At 34.8% G+C, this 25,769-nt stretch overlaps 1 protein-coding gene across 1 annotated transcript; it reads right to left on the bottom strand.

Annotated features, from left to right (window-relative positions):
* Positions 1-7,086: 7,086 nt before the first annotated feature.
* Positions 7,087-25,163, bottom strand: LOC130239669 (tandem C2 domains nuclear protein). Its single transcript, XM_056470965.1, has 12 exons — positions 25,148-25,163; positions 24,121-24,196; positions 23,790-23,984; positions 23,123-23,293; positions 22,675-22,748; positions 20,266-20,341; positions 19,357-19,463; positions 16,965-17,081; positions 14,497-14,688; positions 11,621-11,735; positions 10,969-11,168; positions 7,087-9,308 (listed from the first exon to the last, which is right to left on the bottom strand). The coding sequence occupies exons 2-12, from the start codon at positions 24,185-24,187 to the stop codon at positions 9,198-9,200; spliced, it is 1,425 nt and encodes a 474-aa protein (XP_056326940.1). The 5' UTR covers positions 24,188-24,196; positions 25,148-25,163; the 3' UTR covers positions 7,087-9,197.
* Positions 25,164-25,769: the final 606 nt, after the last annotated feature.

The raw sequence follows: 25,769 nt of genomic DNA, 5'->3' as shown, positions 1-25,769 counted from the left end.
TCATGAGTAAATATGTAGAGTGCATTATGTTTACATATGTATGGAGTGTGTCATGTGTCAATATGGATGGTGTGTATAAGATTTTTATATGTATAGAGTGTGTGTATATGTACAGAATGCATTGTGTGTGTACATGTATAGAGTGTATCGTATGCATATATAGAGTGTGTATATGTATAGGGTGTATCATGAGTAAATATGTAGGGAGTGCATCATGTTTACAAATGTATGGAGTGTGTCATGTGTCAATATGGATGGTGTGTATAAGATTTTTATATGTATGAAGGCTGTATATGTATAGAGTGTGTGTATATGTACAGAATGTATTGTGTGTGTATATGTATAGAGTGTATCATGTGTGCATATAAAGAGTGTGTATATGTATAGCGTATCATGTGAGTATATGTATAGGGTGAATATGAATATAACATTTATCATTTGTATGTAAAGGGAGTTTCATGTGTGTATATGTATGGATTGTGTATATATATAGAGAGTGCAATGAGCATATGTGTATCATGTGGGTGAATACGTATGGAATGCAATGGGTTGTATCATGTGTGCATATGTATGGAGTGTATCATATGTGTAAAATGTATATGCATATGTATGAAGTGTGTATATGTGTAGAAATATTCATGTGTGTATATGTATGGATTGTGTATATGTACAGAGTGTAATGAGCATATGGATTATGTACAGAGTGTGTGTATCATGTGAGTATATGTATAAGGTGTATCCAGAGTAAATATGTATCATGTGAATACAGGTGGAGAGTGTGTCATGTTGGCATATGTATGGAGTGTGTCATATGTTAATATGGATTGTGTGTATGTATCATGTGTTCATATGTATGGAGTGCATTGTGTGTATATGTGTAAAATGGATCATTTGTGCATATGTATAGACTGTGTGTATATGTACAAAATGCATTGTGTGTGTACATGTATAGAGTGTATCATGTGTGTACATGTATAGGGAGTATCATGAGTAAATATGTAGAGAGTGCATCATGTTTACATATGTATGGAGTGTGTCATGTGTCAATATGGGTGGTGTGTATAAGATTTTTATATGTATGAAGGCTGTATATGTATAGAGTGTGTGTATATGTACAGAATGCATTGTGTGTGTGTACATGTACAGAGTGTATCGTATGCATATATAGAGTGTGTATATGTATAGGGAGTATCATGAGTAAATATGTAGAGAGTGCATCATGTTTACATATGTATGGAGTGTGTCGTGTCAATATGGATGGTGTGTATAAGATTTTTATATGTAGAGATTTTTATATGTACACTCCCAGACCCTGACAGGAGTGTATCATGTGGGTGAATATGTATGGAATGCAATGGGTTGTATCACGTGTGCATATGTATGGAGTGTATCATATGTGTATAATGTATATGCATATGTATGGTGTGTATATGTGTAGAATGTATTGTGTGTGTATATGTATGGATTGTGTATATGTACAGAGTGTAATGAGCATATGGATTATTTGTGCATATGTGTAGACTGTGTGTATATGTACAAAATGCATTGTGTGTGTATATGTATAGGGAGTATCATGAGTAAATATGTAGAGAGTGCATCATGTTTACATATGTATGGAGTGTGTCATGTGTCAATATGGATGGTGTGTATAAGATTTTTATATGTATGAAGGCTGTATATGTATAGAGTGTGTGTATATGTACAGAATGTATTGTGTGTGTACATGTATAGAGTGTATCGTATGCATATATAGAGTGTGAATACATAGTGTATAAGATTTTTGTTGAATTTCATCACCTTCCAGTAGCTCAGTGGGTATGTGGTTCAACTTTCACACCAGAGACCCGGGTTCTATCCCAGACCCTGACAGGAGTGTATCATGTGGGTGAACATGTATGGAATGCAATGGGATGTATCTTGTGTGCATATCTATGTGTATCATATGTGTATAATGTGTGTAGATTGTATCATGTGTGCATATGAATAAAGTCTGCATATGTATAGAGTGTATATGTATAGGGTGTATCCAGAGTAAATATATATAGAGTGTATCATGTGAATACATGTAGAGTGTGCAACATGTTTACATATGTATGGAGTGCATCATGTGTATATGTATAGAGTGTATCATGTGTGTATAAGATTTTTGATGAGTTTCATCAACTTCCAGTAGCACAGTAGAGAGTGTATATAGAGTTTACTGTGTGTATGTACATGTATAAAGTGAAAGGTGAATCACGTACTCACTGAGCATATACACATGATACCCTCCATCCATATTAACACAAGACAGTCCATACATATGTATGTAAACACGATGCACTCTCCCCCTGTATTCACATGATACACTCTATACATATTTACTCTGGATACACCCTATCCATATACTCACACTCATTACATATACACAAGCCATATATATACACACATGAAACTCCCTATACATACAAATGATTCATCCTATACATATACACTCTACATATATGCTCACATACAATCAGGGGCGTAAACAGCCATTATCTTTTAATCAAAATTCTAAAATATTTACAGAATAATAATAATAACAATAAATAAACATTCTGTACACATTTAAATTAAGCATTACTCTGTGTGAAAATATTTTTAAATACTACAATTCAATTGCAAAATTGCAAGTTGATACTACACATATAACGTGAGATGGACATCGCCATGTGTACTTGGGGCGATGCGTCATTCATAAAAGCAGAACACGCAGGATTCAACACGTAAATTCACCAGTTACTCCCCAAATACATGCAAGTAAGTGGTTGGTGAACTTAGAGAGGAGTAGATTCAACTTTATAGTTACTTTCAGTATGTGTATCTGATATGATTAAAACACATCGGCAAATTATATTTTAATGGATTGTTAGACTTCCTTGTGTGTTTTACAAACGCTAAAGTTCTTGTTTTTCTAGTACTTGTGTGTGTTTACATGTCTAAAACATAAATTAAGCATTAGGCCGTAAAAAAGGCTGCATAATTGTGATAATATAACACGTCTTTCTCAGCAGAGTTAAGTTGGTCTTGTTTTGGAAAAAAAAAAAAACGAAAAAAAAAAGCACTTTTATGACGGTCCCTTACTGAGAGATCAGCTCATCGCGAGCTCTCTGGCTAAACGCATATTGCGACTGCTCAAGCAGTGCTCGTATTATCGAGCGAAAAAAGAAAGACAGCTGTGAAACATAACCAGCTTTGTCTTTTTGTAGGGAATACAGTTTAGATCTTTTTAGGGTTAGAGGTTTTTTAGTTAATGCCGTCTGTCACTGAATGTGCCAGGAATACCGAAAACAAAACCAACTTAACCCCGCTGTCTTTATCTGGCTCAGCGCCAGACAAGACACCAGCACCAGGGACTTTACGGTTCTCACTTCGAAACGGAACAAAAGTAGGATTCTGTAACGTTAGTGATTTACCCAGTTGTAGCTGTTGCTCCCTTCCGAGTCATCCTTGTCTTTGACTGCAAAGTGAATGAATGAAGCTTGTGGCAGAGGCTGAAGAGATTCGCCCTGTGATTGGCTGAGTGATCGTTCACTCAAATCAAGTAACAAACCAGAGAACACCTGCGGCCGCTAGGTCAAATAAAACGTGTGGGCCAGTCGGGGGACAGAATAACCTGTTTCCGAAAAGTGAGGGGGACATTTTACACACATACATGTATACATCATACATCCCATTCCATACATTCCATACATATTCACTGTCAGGGTCTGGGATAGAACCCGGGTCTCTGGTGTGAAAGGTGAATCACAAACCCTTTGAGCTACTGGAAGTTGATGAAACTTATCATCATATACACATGTGATACACTCCATACATATGTAAACATGTTACACTCTATACATATTTACTCATATTCACGCTATACATATACACACTCTATATATGCACACATGATACACTCCATACATATACACACGCGATACATTCTGTACATATACACACACTCTATACATATACAGACTTCATACAAATGCACAAATGATACATTTTACACATATACACACGATGCACTCCATACATATGCACACATGATACACTCGGATTATGTATAGAGTGTATATGTATAGTGTTTTATGTGAGTATATGTATAGGGTGTATCCAGGTGGAGAGTGCATCATGTTTGCATTTGTATGGAGTGTGTCATGTGTTCATGTAGATGGAGTGTGTCGTGTTAATATAGATGGTGTGTATAAGATTTTTTAAGAGTTTCATCAACTTCCAGTAGCACAGTAGTGAGCACTCTCACCACAGAGCTCACAGGGCACCACAGCAGGTGGCAGTAGTGAGCTCGTGGGTTGCGGGCCGTCACAGAATGGAATGGGATATATCATGTGTGCATATATATATATATATATATATGGAGTGTATTGTGTGTGTAAATGTGTAAAATGTCATTGTCATAAAATGTAAAATGTCAAAATATCATTAGTGCATATGTATGAAGTCTGTATATGTATATAGTGTGTGTATATGTGTAGAATGTATCATGTGTGCATATGAATAAAGTCTGTATATGTATAGTGTATCATGTGTGCATATGTATCATACATATATGTATAGGGTGTATCCAGAGTAAATATGTATAGAGTGTGTGTATCATGTGGAGAGTGCATCATGTTTACATATGTATGGATTGTCATGTTTTAATATAGATGGAGTGTATCATGTCATGTGTGTATAACATTTTTGATGAGCTTCATCAACTTCCAGTAGCTCAGTGGGTATGTGATTCACCTTTCACACCAGAGACGAGGGTTCTATCCCAGACCCTTACCGGAGTGTATCATGTGGGGGAATGGATTTGAGTAATGAAGTGTATTGTGTGTTTATGTGTATAATGTATCAGTAGTGCATATGTATGAAGTGTGCACATGAATAAAGTCTGTATATGTATAGAGTGTATCAGGTGTATATGTATAGGATGAATCAATTGTATGTATAGGGAGTTTCATTTGTGTATATGTATAGGGAGTAAATATGTATCCAGAGTAAATATGAATAGAGTGTATCATGTGAATACAGGTGGAGAGTGCGTCATGTGTTAATATAGATGGAGTGTATGTGTTTATTTTATTATTTTTGAAGAGTTTCATCAACTTCCAGTAGCACAGTAGTGAGCACTCTCACCGCTCAGAGCTCACAGGGCACCACAGCAGGGGGCAGTAGTGAGCTTGTGGGTCACGGGCCGTCACGGAATGGGATATATCTTAACCATAAACAAATCACCTATATAAAACATTCAGCATTTTACAATAAATGAATAAATTATCAAAATAAATGAGATATTAGGCATACTATTCACAAAGTAGTAATTTTTGTCTGCCTTTTCAAAGATAAGAAGCTCATTTTCATCTTTCACATCAAAATAAATGTACAAAAAGATTTAATATGTATTTTTTTGTTTTAATTAATTACAAGGAAAGTGTTTTGTCAAAAATAACTTGTGGAAACCTCAAAATATTAATGAAATAATCTTTATTGTAATTCAGCGTAATACTCATAAATGTCTAAATCATTAAACAACATTTTATATAATATATAAAAACAACAGATGATCAAAGCTAATTTTATTATATATTATGATTAAAACCTGCTTACAATGCTGACCTTTGTGTAAAACCTTGTTACTTGAAGGAGTGTGACAAAGATTTCAAATGATAATTAATAGGTATTATGGGTCTGCATTAATTGCAGCGATATCTGTGATAAGATTAATATAAACTTCTATTACACTGAATGTCAATGGATTTCTTCTGTTAATCATGGCAAAATCATTCATTTTGTCTAAGGGAAAAACAGAGTCCCCACTATAAGCTAAATATCAAATTCACTGACTTTCACTGACTAAAATGCTTAATTTTCATGACATCTAATGAACCAAAAACACACTGTTGTGCTTATATTAATAAATAATATGCTGAAATAACATAATATTAAAATAGTTTTAGCTTAAAATCATTTTGCTGAATTTTAAAAGCTACTATGAGAACAATGGATAATTTAATTATACCCAATATACAACAGGCATTAAACTATGTGGAATTATATATTTTTTGATGAATGGAAACTAAAAGTTAAATCAGCAAACAAAAGTGCCTGATATTCCATGATTTGGAACGATCTTCTGAATTTCAGTGTCTACAGATTCATGATAATCCAGAAATTCCATGACACTCTAATTATGACATGACATTCTGATGTACGGGGGAAATTTCAAGACATTACACTTTAGAGATGTTAATCTATAAATCCCCCTTTGGTTTTCCACTGAAACTGAACACATTTTATGTAAAACGCTGCTACATATCAATTAGTGATAATTAATAAATAAATGAGATGTGATTGTAAATGGGTTCATATTGTAAATGGGTTTAATTAAATGGAAAGGAGTTTGTGGGGATTTCAGATCCTGGACACAGAGCTGAAGTCCCGGAACTGCTGATCCACTTTTAATTGGAACACACTAAAGCACACAAACTCCACATGGTCACAGCTGTTTAAGAGTGTGCGTGTGAGTGTGTGGTGTGGTCGAGAAATATTTACTACCACAACTGTTATATGCACTAAAATGAATGCCAGATTAACTGTTTCCTAATTTAATTGTATTATTATTTGGTGTGTTTTGTCACTTAATTTCACTTTCAGCTTTTTAAAATGATTGTCTTTTTTGTAACTGTTTTTATGGTTGCTACGACACATTACACAAATACCATCGCACACAAGGATCAGCTGTTTTACAGGGTTTTGCTGCAGCTAGGGGGGGTGTGCTTTCAGAAATAACCATTAACCCTGTTCAAACAACCATCCTGAAAGTGATGACGTAAATGAAAACGCACCCGGATGTGAAAGCAGCTTTAAAAGAGCCGCACAATCAGAGAAGGTTAAAGAACACAAACACTCAGACATGCTTGGTCAGTTTATAGTGTTTCCTCTGGGCTTGGAGGAGGATGATGCCAATAAATCACCATATGCTGTTATCAAATCAGCTGTCAAATCATTAAAAAAAGAAAGAAGAATGGGATTTTTGTGAATATAAAGTCACATTATAATTTAACGCTGCTGATTGATTTCCATGTTATTTGATCTGTTTTATTAATATTATCATTCTTTTTGAAACAACAGTATGATTAAACAATGTTTCTTATTGCGTGCACATAAAATACAGTCGGTACAAATGGAATATTTACTTTTTAAATATCTGTCTTACATAACATCAGACACCTACAGCATTGCATAACACAAAGTACTTAAACATAAAGACAATGAACACTCCTGGGCAAGCTACTGTCTGTCACCTGTGCAAAAAAATTCATTCTTAGAAATGACAGGAGAAAGGCAGAGAAAGTTAGGTCACCTTGAATTGAGGGCGACACAAAAGATGCAGGGAGGTGAATGTGTTAACAAAAGTCTCTTTGTTGCCCTCTCATGTGGCCTTTCCCTTTTTTCTGTGCTCGTGAAAGGAAATGGGGACAAATCGAAGGATTGAATTGCATTTGGAAGGGACTGTAACCCAAAACCTTCTAGACTTCCAAAAATAAAAGCTGTTTTCAAAGAGTTTTACCCTCAGCACCAACACCAGAGGTTTCACCGCACCTAATAGCTGGTTTATCTTCTACAGTGAGCAAGACAAAGTGCTAAAATCATCACCAAAATGCTGATTTTTTTTCTTATATATATATACACACACACAACAGTTTGCCATTAACTCAGATGTGCTGAGTTATACACAAGAACACTGAAAATAATACTTCATTTACTCATTTTTTAACATTCTTAGCTGACTATCTGACTGTTTTTGGTCATGTTGCTACACTGCTCTACGGTAATACATTTTATTGCACATAGTCTATCCATTGTATGGTCCTGTTCATGTGCTAGGGTGTCCAATACTGACATCAATTGATGTGTAGATATTTCTTCGGATTTTTGTTTTAATAAAGATATTAAACAGTTTGCAGTGTGTACTTTTGCACTGGTACTTTGCGCTGGCACTAGAACTACAGAGGCAGTCATTGTTACATATTGTATTTTAATAACTTAGTTAAAACATAACCTATATAAATATAGTGTCTGACTTTTCTAAATGCGCATATATTACATACTAACATAGTTATTTTATTAATATTACAAATGTACAGTGTCCACTACTTTTCCCAGTGGCTTTGAATATGCATGTCTGTTACCTATTAGCTACTTTCTTCTAATAAAAACAGAACTTTGCTTCAAACAAGTCTTTCAAAGTTTCAAAAACATTTTTTTGCTGCGGGTAATTTTTAAAAAAACTTTTAAAAACTGTAAAAAAATTTTATGTGACCTTAAAGACAAAACTTAATTCTAAAATGTCAATAGAAGCTTTGAATGTAAATATGAGCTGACATGACATGACTGTATAATGCCTACTGCCATTAGAGAATTACATTACATCCAGTTACAGAATTCTAGTACATCCAGAGTAAAATGTCTTGAAGAAAATAATATATGACACTAAAAGCACCAATAGCTGGCACCATGTTATCTTCATAAATGATACATTTAAACAATCATTCAAATGATTTGCTCAAAGCAGCTGAATCATTTAGAAAAAAGCATGTGACTATCTTTATGAATGAATTACTGAATCATAGGCTCACTCGATTCTTTCAAAGGCAGGTTAATTAATGAACGAAACTCTCTGAGATTCTCTACTCTGAGAGAAACAGAACAGACAATATTATGTATAAACACACTCAATATTAACTTCTTGTTTGTTGAACTATAAAAATCGATATCACATTCGTGATCGATTGTTCATACACCAGTCTTTGAGAAACTTGATTGGCTTCATGCAGTGAATGCTTTTAAACTCTAGAAATGCTTTTGTTTGTTTCAATAGGAGACATAATAATTGACAGCTAACGTACTGAAATATATGAGATATTATCAGAGGTTTTTAGACAGTTGCATGTTCACAAACGTATACAATGTTAAATCTACAAACTAGATTAGCTACATTAGGAGCGACTCAACTGGACCAACTCAGTTTATACATGTAAACGTGTGTGTACTACCACAGCAGTTTAGAGAAATGTTTTCCACCTACAATAATCATATTTCAACAAAAACATGAAAAGTTTTTTTTTGGAAGTTGCATTTGAAATGCACTTATCTCAAAAATATAACTCATCCTTCCTTTTTCAGGGTCGACTAACTCTGTGCCATGATGTCACCACTTTTTCAGGATTAGCCATTGCATCCCTCCATTGCTCCACTGCCTCAGGAAAACTGCTGTCAAAACTCAAGAGTACCTTCAATGAAGAAATACATGCTTTTATTTAGGAAGGATGCATTTAATTGGTCCGATGTGACAGTAAAGACATTAATAATGTTACCAGATATATACAGCATACTGTATATCAGTGCTTCCCACACATAGACTTTACTTGGGTGGGCCACCCAGGTATATAACGACCGCTCAAGTATACTTGGGGGTGACACATGAATAATACTATTATTATCATTCTTTTACACTTTTTTTATTAGTCCAAGGAAGCCAAACATTCGCAATTGATTAACCAGTGGAAAGTCTTCTCTCGCTCTACACGCTTCCTATTGCTGGTTCTGTGTGTGCGAGAACTGTCAACACTCACGTGCTCTGCAAACCCACAGAGCTGCACCTTTTGCACCAAAATGCGCCTGACCATAGTTTCTGAACCTCCTAAAATGTCCAGGATTGGGGTTTTACTTTCGGTTTCTAAAGTTGCCGTTATTTGTATGAGTTTTTGCATGACCTTTTTGAAGCTGACTGCGCACACACAGCCACAAGAGCAACATTAAATAATTGATCATTTAGTTAAGGATTCAGAAAAACTTTGCTGCAAAATATTTGTACACCATTAGAATTGGCTAATCAACTAATTTGTAACTAACTTTTTATTCTAGTAATTATTAAACTTTCTAGCAATAATGTCAATAATTTTTTTATTCCTTTTTTCTGCTATTTCTTTCTCATTTGCTGCATATTTAATTAATTTAATGATGTTAATATATTACATACTTTATACATATCCAAAATGCTTTGGTATTACTGTACTATATTATGACTTATTGGCATAACATTATAAATGTCATGCCAATAAAGCAACTTTAGAGAGAGCGAGAGCAGCTTTTACCTGTCAGTGGGTGCACATGGCCCCTAAACAGCATGAAAGTAGGAGAAATAGTGGATTTCTTTTATTTCAGCAGCCTTTTTAATAACTTTAACCCATTGAAAAGCAAAAGTGTATGACAGTGTCATAATAAATAAAAATATAGTTAAAATCACATTATATTTTTGTTTGTCGCATGTAGTTGACCATTTCTGTGCTGTGAGTAAAAGGTGTGTTTCAATCTGGCTACCACCGCAAGTATATTACAAACCTCTGGGAAGCACTGTTTATTTATAGCATGCTGTCTATAATGAAGTATTTATTAAGAAGATAATTATGAATAAAATGTATCACCATTGAAAAACTCTTCAACTTTGATAATAAATTAAACATTCATTGATCAGCAACTGAACATTTTAGAAAAATGTCTGTTGAACCCTGCAAAACTACACACTAAAGCTATCATGCTAAAAATGGAGCTTTGCAATCCCAGAATTAAATTAATATTTTAAATATATAAGACTACAACCTGCTGATGAAATGTAGTAATAAATCAAAAATAATACAGTTTTACACTCTCAGAAAGACACATTTGTACTTAACAGCTCCATACTGCAATCTTAAAAGTACATATTTGTACCTAAAGTGTAGACATTAACACCTAAAAAGAACCTAACAGTTCCACGAAGGTACAAAAGTCATCTTTAAGATAAAACTCACATAGTGGACCCTTTAGGTACAAACATGTGACAGTTTATGTCATTTTTTTCTGAGATTGAACTATATTTTTATTTTTTTGTAGTGCGTTATCCAGACTGACCTGTCCCAGCAGGTGTTTTCTCCTCACAGAGCTGCGGCTGTAGAGTTTGACCATCAGCTGTAGATTGTGGTCTTGACTGGTGATGGGGAAATGAAGCACTTCTCCCCACTGGACCTGCCCTCCTGAAGACTTCATCGCCTTCGTCTTCCTCTTCAGTAAGATCTTACCCTCACCCAGCAAGTCAACCTTCACAAAGTAACCTAAAGAGAACATTCATTTGCACAGTTCACTTCATATTTGTCACATTTATTCTTCCACAAAACAACTAACAAATGGGAAAATGTGTCGGATTAAAATAAAAGGTTAAAATATACTATTTTATTGAATTCAAATTCTCATCATTTGCTCACCTTTAAGTGGCTCCAAACTAGTTGAGTTTCTTTCTAATATATTCAGAAAATTGTTGAAATACTTGACATCCATAGTAGGAACAAAAAAATACTATGGAGGACTATGGCTGCCCCCTTCCCCCAACATTCCTCAAAACATCTTCTTTTGTTTTCAATAAAAAAGAAACTCAAACAGGTTTGAGGATGAGTAAATGATGACGTGATTTATTTTGGGTGAACTATCCCTTTAAATTGCACCATTATGAAGCTGTTATGGTGATGTTGATGATGATGATGATGATGAATGAAGCTGATAGACTCACTCTGTGTGAGCGGTGAGGAGGATGAAGGAAGGTTTTGAGCGCTGAGGATCTGGAGCTGCATTCGAGTGCTCACAGGCTGGAAACACAAGGCCAGCTGAAGCTCAGCGTGACACACCTACAGAAACACACAATCAGACCAGCATGCAAACGTTTTTTTAAGTCAGACTACCTGCTGCTGCTGCATAAGCCCTATTGTGACCCAGATATACACACACACACCCCCATTATTGATTTACCAAAAAAAAAACACTGACCTTCATTATAAAACTCTGTTCAGTCAATTTCAAACACTATACCAGTGATAAGACTTCATTTTCTGTTTTCATTTCAGTCGAATACAGATGCACACACAAACACACACTATCAAAGCACTTTCAGAAAGTCTAGCTGACCAAAGCAAATAGCTGTCATCTGTGCTGAATCTCTATACGGTATCTTTCATTAACAATACTGTAATGAATGTATGAAACTTCAAAGCAATATTGACATTAATACTATTATATTTTTAAATGTCCTTTATCTATTTCTTTCTAAAAAAAAAATGGAATTTATTCCAGTAATTCCAAGCAGAATTTTCAGCAGTCAATACAATACAATGGCAATGTTAGAAAACTTGGTGCTCTTAATATTATTGTAGACATGGTGATTTCTCATCAGTATTGTCTGATTGATTGTATTGTAACTACTTAAAAGAGCTTTGTTTTTAAATATAAAATCATATTATTTTAACATTATTAACAATATTATTTATTTAAAAAGAACATTATATATATATATATATATATATATATATATATTCTTTTACTAGTAATAAATACTTTGCCAGTAAGCATTAGAGAAAGCAGCATTCAGTGTTGCCAGATTGGACAGTTTTAAATTTGATTGTGCGGGTAAAAAATGGATTAGGCGGGTTGACAAAATTTGGCCGGTTTTGAAACATAAATTTTATGTCCAGTTTTTTTAGCAAAATGTAACTGTGCTCTTACTCCATGCAGTTAGTACTGGCCAATGCGTATGGCAAACTGCGTTAGCTCACCCACAAGCAGGTGAAGGAAAGACAAATCTGACTCCCATTCGCGTGCAGTTAAACTCACAGCAGTTTATCATGAGACATTTATCTATCGTTTTCCCCACAGTTGACAGCAAGAATGAACATAGAAGCATTGCCTGATTGGCAAGAGCACCTCAATGTGTTCAAAAGAATGTAAAACGCCAAATGGGGCGAATTTATGCATTTACGCCATGCATCTACCTGAATCCATACTAGGAATCGATGGAGCTGCTGTGGAAGCTGGAACTCATGTCCTGCTTCTGTTGTGTCAAACGAGTCCTCGTTTCGTGAGTTGCCAAATGAATTATTTTTAGGCTCACCAGATTTACTAAAGACACATTGGAGCACACTAACTAATTGATATCTTAAAAACTGACAGACTGAAACTAACATCTAAAATACTTCGTTTTAATTTAACAGGATATTTAATGCAAAGAATTTATAAAGTATTTAAATATCATGCTTAAACTAAGGCTGCATTTACACTGCAGATCTTGATGGTCAATTCTGATTTTGTGACTGTATCCGATTTGTTTGAAGACCTGCTTACATCATCTTTTAAAAGTGACTCATATCTGATCATCTGCATTTATACAGCACATGGCAAAGGCAAAATGACCAGAAAAAAAAGAGCAGGCGCTGACTAACAGCTGATAATAAAAGAGCGCACTTTTCTCTATTCCTGTATGTAATCTGTACGCAGCTTTTGACAAGCTGTTTTACTATAGTCTGACAGAAAGGTTCTCATTTGGCCATCTTCTTTTGATATACAGGCTTTTTTTATTACTTTTAGGCATCTTAATATAATGTCCATGGCGTGATTTATGCACGTGATGTATGCGTTATATATTAGTTTATATTGGTTACGTGGCGGACATTGCGCTCTCTCGCTCTCATTAACATGCTCCTTGTATAGTCCTCGTATATAAGATTTAAAGTTTGGGACTCTGCTGAAGTCTGTTCTGAAATGAAAGCGTCAGACTTGATGTAATTCGCTACGGTTTTTAATGATGCGTGACTCGCATTGACAGGTGAAAATCTGATCTACCTGCTTACACTGCAGACACGAGAACACAGATCCGATTCATATCAGATAAATTTCCACATATGAACAAAGCCTGAATCGGATTTGAGTAAATCGGAATCCATGTGATTTGTTCCTACTTACACGTACATGGGCCATATCCGATCTGTGCCACATGGGAGAAAAAAAAATCGGAATTGAGTCACTTGAACACTGCAGTGTAAATGCAGCCTAATAAATGCACAATATATAGGTGAATAGGTAGTGTAATCTACAGAAGAATAAGTGCAGTGTTGTGATGTGATCCAGTTAGGTTGTAATTATTTTACCATTGTGGTTCTGTGACTGTTGGTGTTGGTTGCTGTGTGATTAACAAAGTCTGACAATTAAAGTAACTAGGCTAATTTCTGATTTAAATAAATTTAAATTAAATAAAACAATCTTAATGGGGTTTTTTTGTGCGTTTAGGCTGGTTTTCAACAGCTTTTGGGCTGGAAACTGTCAGCTATATCTGGCTAGTAAATTTACTGAAAGTACTTTTTTCTCTGAGTGTATTGATTTCTTCCCCTTTCTCTCTCTGTCTGCCTGTCTGGCTTCCTTAAAACCAGTGACCTAAATAACAGAACAGACTGGAGCAGAACTAGAGCAACTGTTTCATTTCTGATGTAATTATAAATGGTGGTAGTCAGTAGTCCACAGACTGTGGATTACTGCAGGTGGAGGTACTTCTTCAGCAAATCCTACAGTCAAAACGAAGCTAAATTTGTGTTGGGATATGTGATCATAGAGAGATCCACTCACATGTGTTTTAGAATGATGCTTGAACTCCAGCCAGTGCTTTGTTTCTTGCGGTCCGAGGCTTCGCAGAGACAGCACACACTCCCCCAGTGTGCGCTTGCGTGGTGTGTGAGCCTGCAGCCGCAGCACCAGTGCAGACCTGCGGATCTGCTCCAAGTTCAGTGTGAACACAAATGTCTCCATGAAGACGGTGTCCTGAAACCCAGACAGAGACAGCAAGAAAATGTCTAATCAAATGCACTAAAATACTCACATGTGGAGATTCTGAAAAGATATAAGTGAATTTTTAAATCAATTGTTTGATGTTTTTAGGCGTCATGGTGGTGCAGTGGTTAGCACGATCGCCTCACAGCAAGAAGGTCGCTGGTTCGAGCTCCAGCTGGGTCAGTTGGCATGTCTGTGTGGAGTTTGCATGTTCTCCCTGTGCTCGCATGGGTATCCTTCGGGTGCTCCGGTTTCCCCCACAGTCCAAAGACATGTGGTATAGGTGAATTGAATAAACTAAATTGGCCGTAGTGTATATGTGTGAGAATGCAATAGTGTATGGGTGTTTCCCAGTGTTAGGTTGCAGCTGGAAGGGCATCCGCTGTGTAATACATAGGCTGGATAAGTAGTCGGTTAATTCTGCAGTAGTGACCCTGATTAATAAAGGGACTAAACTGAAAAGAAAATGAATGAATGTTGTTTTTTTATTTTGTAGTGCTCTGAATGAGCTTTTTCACACAACCTACTGAACATACGCGAGATGTTTACACAAATTACGCATTTCAAATACAGTTGCTTCTGAATACATCATTATCTGGATGATCTGTAACTGCTTTATGATTGTTTTAATGATAAATCCTACTGTTTGTTTGTCCTGAGCACTTCTGGTATGTCAACTGTTTTGCAGAAAAATCCTCCAAAATGTCCTCCACATATTCTTTGGCATATTCACTGACAAGCTTGCATTCAAAATGGAATGATCAGATGGCATTGAAATATGGTTCTGTGATAATGGTAGCTGTTTGTATTGCTTCTCAATGAACTATGGCTCTGTGAAGTAAATTCTGCACATGACATTACCAAATAAAATAAAGTTTTTACTCCAAACGCCCTTAATAACTTCAGTCAAGAGTTTGAAATAAATCCTTAAGTGGCCTGCTTCTGTAGTCATGTGTTTATTAGTCACAATGAGTCAATGAAAGCAGGTAAGTCTTCTGTATATAATCTAACGTTGGGGATTTCCTCTTGCTTTCAGAGATTTACTACTGATCACACAACCGCACTACCCTTACAAGATGTGCATGACAATCGCAGCTCAATTGTGTTTACGATTTCATTAATAAATATTCACTTATATTTAAGTGCAAATATTACAAAGATAAAAACATGTATTAATGCTCCAGAAGATAACACGAGGCACTGATTAAAATATAAGGGGTGTAAACCTTTGGTAGAATGTACCTACTTTTGTATTCTGTGAATTAAGTACCATTTTATTTTATATTGCTTCTGAGGGGCAGTACTATTTAAAAAAATGAAACAAGACCATTAAACAAAATAAAGGTAATTATCAACAATAATCTTGTTCAAACGTTCATACATTCCCGTATTTTTAATGCATTATTTCTCATAATACATTAGTAAGTACTTGCTGCATTTATCATGCAGGTGACAATACAGATGATATTATTAACAATCAGTAAAAGAATGAAGCATTTGTAAATTTTGTCACTGGGTCTTTGTGTGAATTCAGATGCTTTTATCTTGTGGTGTATATATATGTATATATATATATGTATATATATATATATATATATATGTATATATATATATGTATATATATATATATATATATATATATATATATATATATATATATAAACTTTTAATTAAGAAAATTTAATTCATAATTTTCATAACTACTTTTTAAAATAAAATTTAAAAAACTGACTAATTGGTGACATTATATATTTAATGTACCATTTAAATTAGTTTCGGTCCAATAAACAAACAACAAACCAGAAAGAGCCTTTTTCAAGCATGATATTCAGAGATAGCATCCTTTATAAATGGATATTATTTAAATCTAATTAGATTGAATTACTAATAAAATAATTGATTTGAATTGGTTTCAACTTTATTTTTTAATTGAATCAAAAGTTTGTCATGGCTGTGGATTAGAGGAGATTTAGTTCAAATAATTAAATAAAATGAATGTTCAGTTTTCAGTATGTTTGTGTGCACATATATATGTATGCTCTTTCACTCTCAGGATGCATTTGACCACAGTTTTAGCTAAAAAAAAACCTTCCTTATGTACTACTGAATAAAATAACTGAACCAATTCATTAAATATATTAATCAAAAAAATTAACCTTGCATTCTCCTTTTTGAATGTACTATGTACCATTTAACACCTGGATATCAACCAAGTCGAAGCTTGAATTTTGCACATTGTAGCTTTATAAGCGCTGGGTCTCACTCACTTCTGATGCTTCCTTAAGCGTACTCTTAAATCGCACTGGCTTGTTCACAGTGATGACGCCTTTAACCCCAATCTTCTGCTGCTCCACTCTTTCATTATACACACTCAAGTCTGTGCACTATGAGAAAGGAAGTGACAAAGCCAGAGGAAAAATGAGAAAGGCTGATAGCAACATGTAAGCTTACTGTTTATGAGCTTTTACAACCACTAAAGCCACTGTATGTCAACAAGGGGCATTTTATGAAAAGTAAAGCTCTGAAATATTTATATTAGAAAATAATCGACAGAAATAAAACAAAACAAACATCATGAAATATGATAAAACAATGCTAATTAAAGCTACAGTATACTTTTAGTACTCTAGCAGCCAGCGGCACAATAAAGAACAACATGCTTCTTGCAGAAGAATATTGTATCCGGAGTGACGTCTGTAGGTTTATGACAAATCACTCAGGATCTGGTCTACACTGTTATGTCCACACTCTTTAAAAATACTGTAATTATTAACAAGTTATGTAAGGCAGCTTTTATTGTGTATACAATTAACCATCTATGATGTGACTCCATTTTGTCACATCCAAACATAATTTAAAAATGTAAATTATTTTGTACTGGCTTATTACCTGCCTATTACTACAATATTAACTGTTCATTAGTAGTTATAAAGTATGAGCTTATTCTGAATCCTTAATCCTATCCAAAACCTAAAGCCAACTTCTATCTTCCATCTAAGTTCTAACCATTAATAAACAGTTAATTTGTTGTTTAAAACTAATAGTGTTAGTTAATGGTTTATTAATACCATGAATTGTGACCTAAACAATATAATATTTCAGTGTGTCTGTATATATATATATATATAGTGCATTAAAGGGCACCTATGGTGAAAAATCTACTTTTCAAGCTGTTTGGACAGACATGTGTGTAGATATAGTGTATAGACCATCATATTGGGGAGTCCTTTTTTTTTTTTTTTCAATTTAACAACATAAAAACGATGGACCAATTGGAACGGTTTTCAGAACGACCGCAACTTGACGTAGGAGTGCAGTCCCCCCGCCCAGCAAATTGATTGACATCTGCGTATTAAAATGTCCCTGTAGTCACGTGTATAATCATATCAACAAGACCATACGTGTGCAACGCAACCGGGCATAAAAGGTCTGTTCAGTTTGCTAGGATCATCAATCATCATCAAATGTGATCAAGAGTGAGTTTCACAAGTTTAACATGTTTTAAAACAGTGCATGTGTGTAATGAATTACAGTGATTTAGCTTAGCTTTATTTCATCAGCACAGCTGCGTGTCAGAACAATTATAAATGAAGACGCTTCAATCTCTGTTTGTGGATGTTAAATCAGGTTTATTTTGTACATTAACATAACTGATATCCATACAGCAGTGGAGATTATCCTGTATCCTGTCACATATGCGTGCTAATAGAGTGCAAAGCTAAACGCGCGTGCTGTCTGTCTGTCTGTCTGTCTGTCTGTCTGTCTGTCTGTCTGTCTGTGTGTCTGTGTGTGTGTGTGCGTGAACTTTGTAACGACATTGTGTGTGACTCATTGTTGCAACTCTGCAACAAATGCATCAAATACTAATTGGTAAAGTTCTTACTGTAGTATTTCTCACAAACGCTATGTGAGATCTGCTTCCTTTATGTCTGTCTGTTGTCTGAAACAGCCGAGAGAGGAGATTAAGGCACGCAGAAACGCACGTAGAAACGGTGGACGGGGAGGACTAGCCTTAAAGGCGCAGTACAACAAAACCGCCTCCTGGTGCAAAAATGTATAAAATAGACTCTTATAAAAGGTATAATGAAAAATCTGATGGGTGTTTTGAGCTAAAACTTTACAGACACATTGTGGAGACACAAAAAACTCATATTAAATCTGAAAAAAGGGGTAACCTAGGTGCCCTTTAACTAATGTTAACAGACACAACTTTTAATAATGCATTAGTAAATATTAGACTATGATTAATAAATGCTTCAGTATTGTTCATTTGTAGTTCATGTTAGCACATTAACCAGCATTTACTAATTGAAACGTTTTTTAAGTGTTACCAAATCGAAAATGAAAAATGCAAGAAAAATGAAAAAACAATACATTTAACAAACTAAAATTAATATGAAAACAGAAAATGCCAAACAAAAATGAATTCAAACTATTAATAAAACTAAAAGATTAATAACGCTGCACCGCACACTTATGATATCAAATGACACACACATCGAGAGTTTTTTTTTTAATTATACAAAAAGGAGGGATTAAACATAGCTGGTCAGAAATGTGGTCATTTGTTAAAGGTTTCTCTCAGCCACACAGAGGCTCCATTCAACTGGGACACACAATGGCCTGTTGTAAACGAGCAAAACCTGGATAAAATTATACCTTCACTAAGGTGATCCACACCTGCTCCACCGCCGCCTCATACTTAATGTGAACACACACTTTCCCCGGCTCACGATCCCGCTCATCGCCAGACAGAGTGATGGATTCTATGCACATACATATGAACACAAAAAAGTTAAAGTGCTCCACTCATCTATCCCTCACAAAAATAATACAAATATGAAAAGGATGTCTGAAAAAAATCTAATAATAGTAAAATTTCTAGCACTTTACTGGCATTCTGAAATGTTTGAACCTTAGACTCTCATAAATACAGGTACAAATGTCATCACTGGGGTGGTACATTTTCAAAAAGTATACTTTTAGGTACTAATATGTATTAATATTAATCACTAATGTGTAAATATGACTAATTTGTCCCTTTAACGTACCACTATGGTCCCTTTATGCACAAAAGTGACACCATTTGTACCGTTATTTCCAAGAGTGTACCTTATAAAATACATAACAATAGTATTCAGTGTACTAAAAAGCATTTTCTGTTTATTATTTGTGTTTTGTATATAAAGTTTCACTGGACATTCTGAGAGTTATCTGAGAACTTGTGTACTGGACCTGAGGGAAAACATTTGGGAGTAATTACTGTGTCTGCCCTTTACGATTTCACAATCTGCAGTGATCTGAGCCCATGTTGGGTGTGTATGTGTGTGTGTGTGTGTGTGAGTGAGTTTGTTTGAGAGTCTGTGTTTATGTGTGCACTGGCTGAGGGACAGAGGGAGTAGGACAGCTGGGAAATAAAGGGTACTAAAAGACCCCGCAGAAAACAAAAGCAAAAGCAAACAAATGAAACTTTAGTGGAAATTCCAGGTGACAGCAGAGTGGAACAGTTCTATATAAGGGAACGCTGAGGGTTCTTTTGGAATGTGGTGTTCCATCATGAATGGTTACCTAGACTACGGCTGCTCCCAAAAGAATCCTGAACAGAGGATGTGCTGCTCTGGATGCTGGATACAGAATCATAACGCTGAGAGGAAACACAGAGGAATTAATGTTACTAAACAACAGCACTGCTAATCATTAAACACCAAAAAGTGTTAATGCATAGACACCCGACTTAATATGTTCGTGTTGATGCATGAGACCACAAACTCACTCTTTATTAAGTCGGAACTACAATAGAAACTGATATGCAATTCAAAGTTGGTTCGCAATAGTGAATGTTTTTTGTCATGCCGCCAATAGATAGAAATAGCATCATAAATAATTTACTTATCAAGAATGAACGCCAACTATTCCAGCATATGTTTTATGCAGTGGATGCCCTTCCAGCCGCAACCCATTACTGAGAAACACCCATTCACAAACTCAGTTATACTCTACCGCCAATTCAGTTTATTCAATTCATCTATCTATAGCTCTATATCTATCTTTTGACTGTGGGGGAAACTGGAGCAGCCGGAGGAAACCCACGCGAACACGAGGAGAACATGCACACTAGACACAAAATAGCCAACTGTCCCAGCTGGGACTCCAAAACCTTCTTCCTGTGAGGCGACAGTGCTAACCATTAAACCACCATGCCACCTATAGACAATGATAATTAAGCAGGGGAGGATTTAACCAATAAGCAAAGTAAGCGCCTCAGGAAAGTTGGGGGCCCCAATAAATACCTAGAAGTATATATTTTACACATAACATCGTTTTCTATCATATTTTGTATGGTGAGGGTCTAACAAATTAAATTTTAACGTAATTATAGTATCTACGCAAATTTGTCTGACAACCCCAATCATGGAGCAGTCCAGCAGTCAAGTCAGGTGAAGATTCAGTTTTAAAAACAATTTATTATTTTCGATTTACTCATTTTTTTGTTGTAAATTCATTTTAAGAAAACAAATCACTTAAAACATAGAGATTTCTTTAAGATTAAACATGAAAAAAGAGATTCAGTGATATAAGGAAATAAAATCTAAATTAATAAATAACAAAATTAATAAAACTAGAAAGGGTGCATTTTAGGACTATTGGGCCTCATGGCTGGAACTGCTTAGGGCTCCCAAATCACTAAATCCACCCCTGAGCATATTCATAATAATGTTTAATCGATAACATTTATTTGATTAGTTTATAACACATACTAATTGTTCTAATTTGAACAGAACCTTTTATATAAATGAATATAATTTATTTATGGAAATGAATAAGGAAAAAACAGAACTTTTCTGTTTATCAAATCAGGGTTAAAGGTAACCAAAGCTACAATCATAAAACCAGAACCATATTTCCTACTTGAAAAAACTAAATAGATAAAATAAATACATCATAACTAGTTGCCTAAGAAATATGTATCATTTTTATTTTGTTTAATTTGATAAAACTAAACAACTTTAAAAAGACAAAAAAGACAAAAACTAAATTTAAATAAATAATAATGATAATTTCACTACATTAATAAATACTAAAAGCAAATTTGGCATAGCCACTTAGGCCTGTCATGATATCGATTTCTTCTTGTACAATATAATGCAGCAAAATATATTGCGATAAACAATATTATTGTCATTTTACAACCATTTCATGCCACTTATTATAATGCCAGAATGACAATGTAATAGCATCAAAATGCAAGTACACTCTCCCAAAGAACACATAATATTTTATTCTTAAGAATATTTAATTTAATTATACTCATTTTAACAATTTAATAATTAGGCATTGAAATCAGGATGTGCAAATGTGTATCCTAAACAAATAAATAATAATACATTTTAACAAAAAAAAGGTGCAAATAGTAATAGAGGCTGCGATATCTGCTAACAGATCCATTTTCAGTTGTCAGACACCCACATGAAAATATACTATATAATAAGTCATTTACACCAAATACTATAGTGTTTTTTAACCATACTGACACCGACACCTCCAATAGAGATAGAGATCAGCCAAAATGTTGCTAGAATTGTTTTTTATGTATGGGCAATATACCAAAAATGATTGAGCACATGTCCATGTGTTGTACGATAAATCGATATATTGATTATTGTGACAGGCCTATAGCCACTTTCAACATTAATAATCAAATCATGTTTCTTGAGCTGATATGGCACCACATCAAAATGATTTCTGAAGGATAGTGTGATGTAAAAAACTGCAGTAATGCTGCTAAAAATTCAGCATTGCCACCACAAAAATAAGAGACATTTCTTCACATGCATCAGTAATAGCTTGTGTGTGAACTGGTGTATGTGATCACAGCTGCACGTGAATGTTGTAAATTTAATTCCAATTCAGATTTATGGGATGTGTTGTTAAGTTGTTACGTAAGGTGTGTGTTTGCATGTTTGTGTGTGAAGTTACCTCAACACGGCCCTGAGGACTTGACAAATCAAACATGGACAGACTGAGTCTCTGTGTGTCGCTGTGATCCAAACCTGAGAATAAAACACAAAAGCTTCCCTTACTTTACTCTTAGAAAGACTCCACAGACACTTGCCCTTCTGAGCTGATTTCATTATTAATATATCAAGCAATTCAAGTTGAACATTTCCAAAAGTGTCACACTGAGCCTTTTGAAAACGTCTAACAATACAAACTGGGACAGCATCACTGCAAATCTGCCATGAACAATAAGGGGATTTAGGAGCGGGAATAAAACAGCAGAATTAAACACAGGTGGGTTGGAATGTAAATATTTGAGATTGCAGTACCTGCTGAGAAGTTACGTGCTGAAAGATGCCATGAGGAAGTGACATTGGATAGTAAACATCATAAATAGACATTTTGGGCAGATCTACAGGTCTCTCACCTGTGCCAGGGCTGTAGTTGGCTCTGTTTTTCAGAGTGGGGCGTCTCAGTGAACCTGGCGACACATAGCTGATCATATGACTGCTGTTTAAGTTCACATCAGGATCGTACAGCATCTGACTGACTCCAGCCAGCTCTGCCTTCCTTTCTGCATAAGTGGACCTTGTGGCACCTAAAATCATTCAAAAGAGATTTGTAGACACAATTGTGGCAACAGGTTAAATATATATAGTTGAAGTCAGAATTATTAGCCCCACCGAATAATTAGCCCCCCTGTATATTTTTCCCCAATTTCTGTTTAACGGAAAGAAGATTGTTTTCAACACATTTCTAAACATAATAGTTTTATTAACTCATTTCTATTTTATCTTTGCCATGATGACAGTAAATAATATTTAACTAGATATTTTCAAGATACTAGTATTCAGCTTAAAGTGACATTTAAAGGCTTAACTAGGTTAAGTTAGGTTAATTAGGCAAGTCCCTGTAATGATAGTTTGTTCCGTAGACAATCGGAAAAAGAAATTTCTTAAGAGGGCTAATAATATTGACAGAAGAAAGTAATCCATTAAAGTTTAAAACCACTTGAGTGTGAGTAAACAATGAGGAATTTTTTTTTTTTATTGAGTGAACTAACACTTTAATCTCATCAGATTAATTCTGCTTACTCTGCTGTCCAATGTTGTGGCCAGAGTATTGTGCGCCTCTCGGCTGGATGTATGAAGGTTTGAAGGTTGGGATGATGAAAGGAACCTCTCGGCCATCCGGAGGCAGTTTAGAAAGCAGATAATCCTCTGAAACTCCAACACTCCTCGTCACATTACACTCTGCAGCTGATTTAACAGGAGCTCGAATCTTTATCACTACAGAAGATACAATTATATACAAATGCATTCGTTCACAAATATATTCATACATTATGTGTATTTATATGTATATACACGATGTGAATTTATAAAACAAGAATTATGATGAGGTGAATGTGAAAACTAAACTCACTCTGAATTTCTGGTTCATTTTTCTTGGATGCAAATGTCCTGCAGCAGTTTTTAATACACTCCATCATGTTGAGGATCTGCACAAAACAATCACATAAAAAAAGTTTGTCTGTTGTAATTTCCCAGAGCAGACAGAACTCTTTATTCACAACATTTCCAACATAATGTCATTTCCATCATGTGTTTTGTGGATCAGACTCTTGTGTATTGCTAAGGATTAAGGCCTGAATGGAAATGACGCACACAATGGTAATATTTTAACTTCATTCAATCTCTACTTGAATTTACTTTGGTTTAACACATTTCTGGTTCTTGTAACCTTGATGGCTTCACCTAAAAAGCATACACTGCAGATAATAATAAGCAGACACTGTTCTTCTATTATGAAAAAAAATTATGGTTTTAATATATTAAACGTGTAATAACCATGTTTTGGCACATTGATTACCATTTGTATAACAAAAACCTTATAATACATAATTAAACCATCGTTAAACTGCAGTTAATGTAGCAAAGACGTGGTTAATTTGTAGTTAAAATCAATAGCGTTTAGTCTGTGGTGTTGCATTTGTAGTAAAACTAGGTAATTTACATAAGGTTTCCTTGGAAAATTATGAATTATGAATTATTTCCTTGGAAAATATGATTTTAGATAATCTTATTAATTGTAAAATGTGTCGTGGTTTAACATGAAACAACTAAAGGTACAGTAAATAAGGTAAAAACAAATAACTTTAACACAAATAATTCTACGACTAAAATGTCACTTTTAAATGAATTTCAAAATAAAAAAAGTCTCTAGGTCAGTTGTAAAGCCACCATGTATCCAACAAATACATCTGAATATTATCGAAATACAAAATGTTCACCACACAGTTTAAACAACAGATAAACTCCATCACAGCTCGAAGTCGAGGAAAAGCAGATACATAGACTGTATAACAAAAATGTAATTGGTTCAGGAAATTAAACGAATAACTGTTTAGCTATTTGAAATGTTTGTGTTGTATGGATGAGGCTGAACGTACCTGTGCTGCTGTTCGTGAGAAGCTGAACTCTTTGAGCCCGCGAATGCAGCAGGTGCGTCTCAAGACTCCAGAGCCTAAAAACTTCTGCCTAAGACTGGGTCCTAGAGCCTGCCTCTCAAGATTTAATGAATAGTTTACGCCAAAAGAACAATTTCTCCGATTGTTTACTCATCCAGGCCTTTCAAGATGTATATGAATTTTTCTTTATTTCTAAAATTAAGGTTTTAAAAAATAAACTTTCCAGGATTTTAATGCCATGCATCTAATGCAAATCAAGAAGTCAACATAGGCAATATTTGATAGTTCAAAATACCTATTAGACAGTTTCAAACTATTCCACAATCCCAGTTGACAAATCAAGGAAAAATCGTGTCTTTTCTGAACGTGAATGTCAAAAGCATTTTAGATGGCCTGGGTTGAATTCATAATCAAGATATTTCAGTGTGAACTTTTTTTACAGTCAAAAAGTTTGTTTGATCACTCTGACACAGACAGAAGTTTACACAGCAATGTGTGTGTGTGTGTGTGTGTGTGTGTGTCAAATACATTATCAAATATAAATATATTTCTGTAAATTCAGTATTTTGAGAATTAGATTATTCTGATAAAAGTCTCACTGTTA

This window comes from Danio aesculapii, chromosome 13 (assembly GCF_903798145.1).
Source record: "Danio aesculapii chromosome 13, fDanAes4.1, whole genome shotgun sequence".
NCBI classification, from domain to species: Eukaryota; Metazoa; Chordata; class Actinopteri; order Cypriniformes; family Danionidae; genus Danio; species Danio aesculapii.
This window is presented reverse-complemented; position numbering and strand designations above follow the sequence as displayed.

Excerpts from the sequence above, each read along its gene's own strand:
- LOC130239669 (XM_056470965.1), bottom strand. The coding sequence starts at position 24,187 with ATGATGGAGTGTATTAAAAACTGCTGCAGGACATTTGCATCCAAGAAA. Across the intron at positions 22,749-23,122 it reads CAACTACAGCCCTGGCACAG|GTTTGGATCACAGCGACACA; the intron begins GTGAGAGACCTG and ends TTTTATTCTCAG. Across the intron at positions 14,689-16,964 it reads CGCTTAAGGAAGCATCAGAA|GACACCGTCTTCATGGAGAC; the intron begins GTGAGTGAGACC and ends TCTGGGTTTCAG.